General features: G+C 42.6%; 1 protein-coding gene across 1 annotated transcript in view; it reads left to right on the top strand.

The window, feature by feature from the left end:
- The window catches only part of UTP18 (UTP18 small subunit (SSU) processome component homolog (yeast)), a 45,806-nt gene that overhangs the window by 444 nt on the left and 35,521 nt on the right, over nt 1–9,841 (top strand). Inside the window, exons 2-4 of the mRNA XM_006889459.1 lie at nt 4–185; nt 7,062–7,168; nt 7,253–7,365. Of these exons, the coding sequence (XP_006889521.1) occupies nt 4–185; nt 7,062–7,168; nt 7,253–7,365 (402 nt within the window). The remainder of the gene's footprint in view (nt 1–3; nt 186–7,061; nt 7,169–7,252; nt 7,366–9,841) is intronic.

Below are 9,841 nucleotides of genomic sequence, written 5' to 3'. Positions count from 1 at the left end.
GAGGGCGGCGGAGCTCCGGGGGCGGAGCCTGGGCGACCTGCGGCGGCGGGAGCGTTCAGGTGGGAGGGAGCCCGAGAACGCGGGCGCCGAGGGGCGTCTCTGCGCGTACCCGGCCTCCGGGCCCCGAACTGAGCTCGAGAGGAAGATCGCGCCTTTCCCGGCCGTGGTGTTAGTCACCGTGCCTGGTATCCAGCAATGGCTTAGCATTCCTGCGCAGCTTTTCGGGGAGTTCTCGTGGTTGCAGTCAGCTCTTGGTTGCTGATGAAAAGGTTTGCTGCTCTGACAGCAGCTCCCGAAGAGAAAGATGGGACATTCTTCTGATTAAAGGATTTACAGCCCTGGAAATCCAGTAGGATGATTCTTTTCTATCCTGTGCAGTCATTGAGTCAAAATCTTATTTCCTCAAAAGCCGGGAAGCTTGTATGGGCTGATCACCTGCCTCAAATCCCTGTGTGTCTTGTTACTGTGGACGGCACAGTTAACATTGCTTTTATGGAACCAGAATTCGTGGGCAAAGGTCTTGGAATCTGTATTTAGCGATTTCCTAGGTCATTTTCAATCTATGTGCAGAACAGATCATTCCAGACGCTGGGCTGTATGAGGAATGTGGCATCAGGATTGAAGGAAGATTAATCAACAACCTGTGTTATTCAGATGACACAACCCTGCTTGCTGAAACTGAGGGGGACCTGAAGCGCTTGCTGCAGAAGGTCAAAGACTGCAGCCTTCAACATGGATTAAAGTTCAACATCAAGAAGATAAAGATTCTAACCACTGGGCCTACTGGCAGCAAGCACCTTGATGGCACATAACAACAGGTCATTATTAAACCCACCAACTTCTGAGAAGCATTGTGTTCATTTATCACGTGCACAGGCTTTCTGGCAATGACAGTTCTCTGTGATTGCAGAATAATGAGGCTTCTTATATACCTGTCAAATTGACTGACACATAGTGACCCTATGAACAAATGGCTCTGAACCCTGCCTGTGCCGGTCTCATCATCTCCAACACACTTGAGCATGTTGTTTCTAGTGAAAGCCATAGTCACTATGTCAGTCTATCCCGTTGAGGGTCTTCCTATCTTACTCTACCTTCCCAAGCATGATAATCTTCAAGGACTGGCCCTTCCTGAAAACATGACCCAAGAGTTTTACCATCTTTGTCTCGAAGGAGCACCTTGGGCTCACTTTTTCCAGGCCAGACCTGTTTGTTCTCTTGGCAGTCCATGGCCTATTTTAAACATTCTTGTTCAGCACCACAACTCAGAGACATTGATATCATTTTTAGTCATTGTCCAATTTTCAGATGCTGAAAAGACTGTGGCTTGGGTCAGATGCATCTTAGTCTTTAAACCAACTGACAATAATAATCTTTAGAAGTTCAAGCTGCTTTGAAGGAAATAGCAAAAAATAAGGCCCCAGGAATACAGCAGCACATCAGCAGAGAATTGCCAGAAGTCCAGGCTGGGTTTAGAAGGGGTCGTGGTACTAGGGATATTGTTGCTGATGTTAGATGGATCTTGGCTGAAAGCAGAGAATACCAGAAGAATGTCTGTGTTTCATTGATTATGCAAAGGCATTTTAATGTGTGGATCATAACAAACTGTGGCTGACTCTGAGAAGAATGGGAATCCCAGAACATTTAATTGTGCTAATGTGAAACCTATACTTGGACCAAGAGGCAGTAGTCAGAACAGAGCAGGGTAACACTGCATGGTTCAAAATTGGGAAGGGTGTACGCCAGGGATGCATCCTGTCTCCATACCTTTTCAGCATGTATGCAGAGCAGATTATCCGAGAGGCTGGGCTCTATGAGGAGAAGTGTGGCATCAGGATTGGTGGAAGAGCTATTAACAATCTCCGTTATGCAGATGACACAACCCTGCTTGCTGAAACTGAGGAGGACCTCATGCACTTGCTGTGAAGGGTCAAGGACTGCAGCCTTCAGTATGGACTGAGGCTCAATGCCAAGAAGACAAAGATTCTCACCACTGGACCAGTTGGCAGTGTCAGGATGAATGGCGAAGAGATTGAGATTGTTCACAGCTTCAGTTTGCTCGGCTCCACACTCAACACTCTTGGCACCAACAGTCAGGAAATCAAAAAGCGTATCACGATGGGAAAGTCTGCTGTTAGGGACCTCTCTAAAGTACTCAGGAGCAATGGTGTCTCTCTGGAGACTGAGGTGCGCCTGATACAGGCCATGGTCTTTGTAATCGCTTGTTATGCATCAGAGAGTTGCACAATGACTAGGGAGGACAGAAGGAGAGTGGATGCTTTTGAGCTGTGGTGCTGGAGAAGAGTACTGAATGTACCATGGACTGCCAGGAAAACAAACAGATTCATCTTGGAGAGGATTAAACCAAGCTACTCCTTGGAGGCAAGGATTCTGGGGCTTCGTCTGACATACATTGGACATGTTGCCAGGAGGGACGGGTCCTTGGAGAGGGACATCATGCTTGGGAGGGTGGAGGGACAGCACAGGAGATGAAGACCCTCTATTGATTCCGTGACTGGGGTAATTGGGATGGGTGTGTCAGAGGCAGTGCGGTTGGCGCAGGATAGAGCAGGGTTTAGGGCTGTTGTGCATAGGGTCGCTATGAGTCGCAAACGACTCAACGGCACATAACAACAACTTCAGAGAAGCCCTTGGGGACAGAATTTTACCAGTGCAACTCATCTTGATTTCTTGACAGCTGGTACCAAGGGTATTTATTGGTTGCAGATCCAAATAAGATCAAATAGTTGACAACTCCAATCTTCTATCTCTTACGATATTGCCTATTGCTCCTGTGTTGAGGATTTTTGTTTTCTTGACACTGAGATGCAATCATGTTGTAGTTCTTGATACTTTTTCAGCAAGCACTTCAAGTCTTCCTCACTTTAAATGAGCAACATTGTGTCATTTGCATAACACAGGTTGTTGATCCCTCTTCCTCTGATCCTTTCATAAAGTCCCATTTCTTGAGTGATTATTGAACTTTCTCCAAAAATACTTATGACATCTACATGAAATATTAACAGTTGCACTTACTGTAAAGTTGTTTTCTTTTACCTCACTGGTGATGTATAGTTCCTGTGGAATTTGCTGTTGGTGGGATTGAATTGCCAGAGAGGGCTGGCTTCTGATAATAACTTTTTAAACAGAAAAAATAATTGAAATTCTTTTTGTTCTATGCTGTCTTATTTCCAGTTACTGTTCTACGCAGGGGAGAACATGGTAAAAAATCTCTGCCTTTTAATGTAGCCTATGTAGTACTAGCAGAGACAAAAGGAAGGAAAGAAATAAGTGAAATCCAAGTATATTAGTGACCAAAGAGATTTTTAAAAACTGCAGGCTGGGTTTAGAAGGGGTTGTGGTACTAGGGGTATTGTAACTAATGTTAGATGGATCTTGTCTGAAAGCAGTGAATACCAGTGGAATGTCTGTGTTTCATTGATGATGCAGAGGCGTTTGACTGTGTGGGTCACAACAAACTCTGGCTGGCTATGAGAAGAATGGGAATCCCAGAACACTTGATCGTACTAACGCGAAACCTATACTTGGACCAGGAGGGAGTCATCAGAACAGGGGAAGGAAACACTGCATGGTTCAAAATTCGGAAGGGAGTATGCCAGGGATGTGTCCTAGCTACATACCTTTCCAGCCTATATACAGAACAGATTATCTAGAAGGCTGGGCTCTATGAGGAGAAATGTGGCATCAGAATTGGAGGAAGACTCATTAATAATCTGAGTTATGCGGATGACACAACCCTGTTTGCTGAAACTGAGGAGTATCTGAAGCACTTGCTGCAGAAAGTCAAGGACTGCAGCCTTCAATATGGAGTGAAGCTCGGTATCAAGAAGACAAAGATTCTCACCACTGGGCAGCATCATTAAAGATCGTGAAGAGATTGAGATTGCTCACAGCTTTAGTTTGCTTGACCCCACAATCAACACTCTTGGCACCATCAGCCAGGAAATTAAAATACATATTGTGACAGGAAAGTCTGCTGTTAGAGACCTCTCCAAAGTACTGAAGAGCGGTGATGTCAGTCTGGATATTAAGATGTGCCTGATACAGGCCATGGTCTTCGCAGTTACTTGCTATGCATCAGAAGGCTGACAATGACTAGGGATGATAGAGGAAGAATTGATGCCTTTGAGCTTTGGTGTTGGAAAAGAGTGTTGAGTATACCATGGGCTGCTAGGAGAATGGATAGGTTCAGCCTGGAGAGGATAAAACCAGGCTACTCCTTAGAGGCAGGGATTCTGAAGCTTCGTCTGACATACTTTGGGCATGTTGCAGGGTGGGATCAGTCATTGAAGAGGGATGTCATGCTTGGGAGGGTGGAGGAACAGCGCAGGAGAGGAAGACCCTCCATGAGATGGATTGAATAAGTGACTGGAGTAATGGGGGTAGGTGTGCCAGACAGTAAGATTGGCACAGGATAGAGCAGGATGAGTTGCAGGGGACTCGACGGCACATACCAAAACAACAACAAGCGATTTAACAAAGGCTTTAAGTGCTGTGTAGCAGCCTACAGAATTTTAGAAAGAGTAGCTAAGGATAGCCTTGCTGACAGGTTACTTAGTAAAAATTGAATAAATACTAATTGAGCATATATTCTTGAGTGCTGATTAAATCTACATGAGAGTTTGAGAACTAATCTGGGAAAATATTGTGTGGTGGTTTTAGAAATAAAAATTCAGTTGCTGTCTAATTAGAAGGAACTCATTACTGATCCTCTAGAGAATTTCCTAAATTGTAAATTTTATAGAAGAAGGTTTCCCAAAGCTGCTAGTGGATTTGAATTACTTGAAAGGCTTGACCTTTGGGTTAGCAGCAATTCTATAGGGACTACACGCCACCAGTGAGGGTAAAAACTCCACATTAAACACAGTTGTTAAGACTTCATGTAGGAAGTGGGATTTGCTGGACTTTGAAGGATTGTAGGCCCTCATAAATGAAGTGACTTGGAGAAGTCCAACCTCATTTTCTGGTGTTAGTCTGTTACCTAGATTAAAGCGTATAAAGTTTCTCAAGGAGTTAGGGTCAAAAAAATCTTAAGAGAATTAAAAAGGAGTATTTCAAAACAACTATAAGGTAACATCTCACCCCAGTATAAATAGCAAAATTTAACAGAACAGCAAGTAACAAATGCTGGCAAGGTTGGGGAAAAGCGAAACCCTTATTCACTGTTGGTGGGAGTGTAAAATGGTGCAGCCGCTCTAGAAGGCTGTATGGCGCTTTCTCCAAAAGCTGGAAATAGAACCATAACTGACATCCAAACAGATACATGCACACCCATGTTTATTACAGCTTTGTTCACAATAGCAAAGAGATGGAAACAACCCAAGTGCCCATCAACAAACGAATGGATAGAGAAGCTGTGGTATATTCACATGATGGAATACTATGCTGTATTGAAAAACAAGAAATTAATGAAATAATTATACAAAATGGGTGACCCTGGAGGACATTATGTTGAGTGAAATATCTCAGTCACATAAAGACAGATACTGAATAGAGCCACTGTAATAAGGCAGGACTGACATTGGAGTTGGGAGGATACTAAGAGGCGATAAATAGCGTATACAGCATTGAAACAGATGAGGGCACTGCAGTCCCAGAGGTGTGCAGTTTGAATCCATGAGATACTTAGCTGGAGAAGGAGGGACAGTCTCCTCTTGTACCAGTCAGGTCTAATTTGACTGCGCACGCGCACACACACACAAAACAGGGAGAGAACTATTTAGGAAGAATATATGATTAGGTGTTACTGTCATGACAAGTCCAGGATGAAAACTGCATAGTGGAGTGGACTGGAGCAGGGGGTATTGTATAAAAAGGAAATATTCTTTTTTTTTTTTTTTTTACTTTTCAAAGAGAAAAGCAAACTGTTGGGGAGAGACAGGGAGAAAGCGTGCAACAATGAATGAATGGAAATCCAAAGTGTCTGTAAAGTTTCATTGTTGTTGTTGTTATGTGCCGTCGAGTCGCCTGCGACTCATAGCGACCCTATGTACAACAGCCCTAAACTCCGCTCTGTCCTGTGCCAATCGCACTGTCTCTGACACTCCCATCCCAATTATCCCAATCACCGAATCAGTCCACCTCATAGAGGGCCTTCCTCTCCTGCGCTGTCTCTCCACCCTCCCAAGCATGATGTCCCTCTCTAAGGACCGGTCTCTCCTCACAACATGACCAAAGTATGTTAGACGGAGCCTCAGAATCCTTGCCTCCAAGGAGCCACCTGGTTTAACCCTTTCCAGGACGAATCTGTTTGTTTTCCTAGCAGTCCATGGTATTCTCAATACTCTTCTCCAGCACCACAGCTCAAAGGCATCAATTCTCCTTCTATCCTCCTTGGTCATTGTCCAACTCTCTGATGCATAACAGGTGATTGCGAAGACCATGGCCTGTATCAGACGCACCTTAGTCTCCAGAGAGACACCATTGCTCTTCAGTACTTTGGAGAGGTCCCTAACAGCAGACTTTCCCATGGCAATGCGCCTTTTCATTTCCTAGCTGCTGGTGCCAAGACTGTTGACTATGGAGCCAAGCAAACTAAAGCTGTGTACAATCTCAATCTCTTCACCATCCATCCTGATGCTGCCAATTGGTCCAGTGGTGAGAATCTTTGTCTTCTTGACATTGAGCCTCAATCCATATTGTAGGCTGCAGTCCTTGACACTCTGCAGCAGGCGCTTCAGGTCCTCTTCAGTTTCAGCAAGCAGGGTTGTGTCATCTGCATAAGGCAGGTTGTTGATAATTCGTCCACCAATCTTGACCCCACATTTCTCCTCATAGAGCCCAGCCTCCCAGATAATCTGTTCTGCATATAGGTTGAAAAGGTATGGAGATAGGAAAAGAAAGGAGGTATTTCTAAGAATAAGAGCTTAATTGTAACATTCAATTGTTTTTCTGTATCATGCTGGTCTCTACAGTTTCTGTAGTTCTTCCTTTTTTTCCTACGTGAAACTTACTTTTTGCTGTTTTTGTTTTACTTGATCTTCTCCTTCAGTACATTGACTTTGTCTCTTTGACTGTTCCATCTTGCCTTGTCTGTCCAGGGTATGGTGCCACTTTCTGGCCTCTTCATTTTCTGCATCTGCTTGTTACTTGCTGTGGTAACATTCCATGCTATTATTTCATCAGAGAGCTGCAAACAAAGCGTTCTGTAAGCCATGAGACTACAAGGGTGTGTGTGTGCCATCCTGGGATGTGAAAAACTCAGTGCTTCAGAGTGTGTTGTTTTCTCCAGAGTCAAGTACACGAGGAGTCTGAAGACTCGGAAGTGGAAAATGAAGCAAAAGGTACTTTTCCACCTCAGAAGAAGCCTGTTTGGGTGGATGAAGAGGATGAAGATGAGGAAATGTAAGTTGCTTGTATTTTTCAGATTATCTCTGGACACCAAAAAAGCTATTTTGCTGTGTTAAGAAATTATTTATTTACTGAAAGATTTTGAAAAATGAACTACAGTTAAAACATAACATGTAAGATACAAATTTTAAAAATACAGGAAAAGAAAAAAAATCTCACCACCAAGAGAGAACTGCATGTTGGCATATTCCTCTCTTTTCCGTGCTGTACAAAGTCGTTCAGGGCAGAGTTTGGGTCAGATAATTGTGTGGGTCCTTATTATGTGACCTGAGGCAAGTTTGGAACCTACTTTTTCATGTGTGGAAAGCAGTTATAATAATAGTACCTATTAGAATACTATTGGAATTCCCCCACCCCTTCTGCCCCTCAGGTGAGGTTTATTAGGACCACCAGTGGGTAGGTCTACATGAGAAGCTTCCTTTTTTAGCCTCCTTTGATTTTACATTAGTTTTGAGATTTGATAATATATCATATTCAACAGCCGGGACAGGAAATACTTCAGTTTGGGATATTCCAGTTATATATCCTTGATATCATCATCAGATAATAGATTATCCTGAAAAATATTTCTTCATTTCCATTACAGTATGTAGAAGTGCCTTTAAAAAGAAATTATTATTTTCCCCTCATTCTTTCTCCTTCCCACCTTAATCCTTAATGTCTCTGTCTGTACAGGCATATATTCCATACATGTGTTGTTATATAATATTTGACCTTTTTTTAAAAAAAAAAACCAACCCGAGTCTTATTGTGTACTGTTGAGTCATATCTGACTGGCACAGGTGGATATTGCACCTCCTTCTCCAGAGCATCTGTTGAATTTGAACCTCGCGCCTTTGGGATTGTAGCACAGCTCTTTGCCGCTAGGCCACCAGCGCTCCCTAATATTTGACCTTTTGCAATGAGTTTGCTTCTCTCAGGTTTTGAATGTTTATCTATAGTTTGTTTAATGTGTATATATGTGCACGCACACACAACATGTGTTTATGTTGTTGAGTCAGAATTGATTGACAGCTAATCCTCCAGCAAGTGGGTTTTCAGAGGCAGTAAATCACATGAGAGTAGGTTGTCTTTTCTCCCCAAGGAGCAACTGGTCGATTTGAACCATGTCCCTTTGGGTTGGTAGTGCAAATAGTTCCTTACCACTAAGCAGTGCACGTGAGCATGTCAGATTTTTGTGTCCTCCTCCTTCTCTAGGAACCCCTTAAGATTGATTCTAACTGTGTAGAAACCATTTCTTAGGTTTTTTTATTAGTGATCTTATCATTATCCTTTTGTGACTGATTTTTATCACTCACTGTAATTCTAGTTTCATGCAGTATTTCACAAAATTACTGATAGCTCTTAAGTGATATAGAATACTCCATTGTGTAAATGTACTCAAGTTTTTTCAGCCATCCATCTGTTAATGAGGCTTGGGTTGATGACAGTTTTTGCCATTATAAATGGTGTTACAGTAATTATGGATGTGAGTGTATCAGTTTGAGTTGCAGTTCTTGTTTATTTGAAATATACATACATACTAGTGGGGTTGCTGGATCAAATGGTCTTTCTATTTCCAACTTTGTAAGGAAGCACCAAACTCTTTTCCTTAGCGGTTGAACCATTTTGCATTTCCACCAGCAGTGTAGGGAAGGAAATTCTGTTGTTTGATGTTTTATTGAACATTGAAGCAGTATTTTTGCCGGCATGAGATGGTATCTTACAGTTCTGATTTCCATCTCTCTAATAGTAGATTTCTTTATGTGTTTGTTGGCCATCTGAAGGTGGTTTTTGGTGAAGTGTTTAGTCAACTATTTTGCCTGATTTGTAATTGGGCTGGGTATTTTTTGGTTGAAGTGTTGGAATTTTGTGTAATTTTTAGAAATTAGTCCCTGGCCAGATTTGTTTCTTTGTTGTTGCCAAATAATTTTTCCCTACTCTGAAAGTTATAATTTTACTCTTTGGAGAAGTCTTTTAATGTGTGTAAGGATTTTTTAATTTTGAAGAAGGCCCAGTCATCAAATTTATCCTCTGTTGCCTTTGCATCAGTTACATTTGATGATCTGTATTGTAGCTTTGTTGCTGTTGCTGCCAGTTCGTAACTGACATCTATCTACTTGACCCTCCAGCAGCAGGTTTTCAGAGGCAGTAAATTGCAAGGAATGAAGCTGCCTGTCCTTCTCCTGCAGAAGAGCTGGTGGATTTGAACCATGCTCCTTTGGGATTGCCGTACAGCGTCTTATCATTAGAACTGCTAATTTACTCCACATTTTCTTTGATGATTTTTAAAAAAAAAATTTTTATTTTATTATTTTTGTGTGCGTGTACCATCAAATCAGATCTGACTGGTACAGGAGGAGATTGCCCCTCCTTCCCCGGCAGAGTATCTGGTGGATTCGAACCGTGCACCTCTGGGATTGTAGTTGAAGCTTCTTGCCACTAGGCCACCAGAGTTCCCCTGATGATTTTTGTAATATTAGATTTTATA

Source organism: Elephantulus edwardii, unplaced genomic scaffold (genome assembly GCF_000299155.1).
Source record: "Elephantulus edwardii isolate Elephantulus edwardi_28Jun2011 unplaced genomic scaffold, EleEdw1.0 scaffold00077, whole genome shotgun sequence".
Classification (NCBI taxonomy): Eukaryota; Metazoa; Chordata; class Mammalia; order Macroscelidea; family Macroscelididae; genus Elephantulus; species Elephantulus edwardii.
Note: the sequence above shows the minus strand (reverse complement) of the source record. Positions and strands in the feature narration are given on the sequence as shown.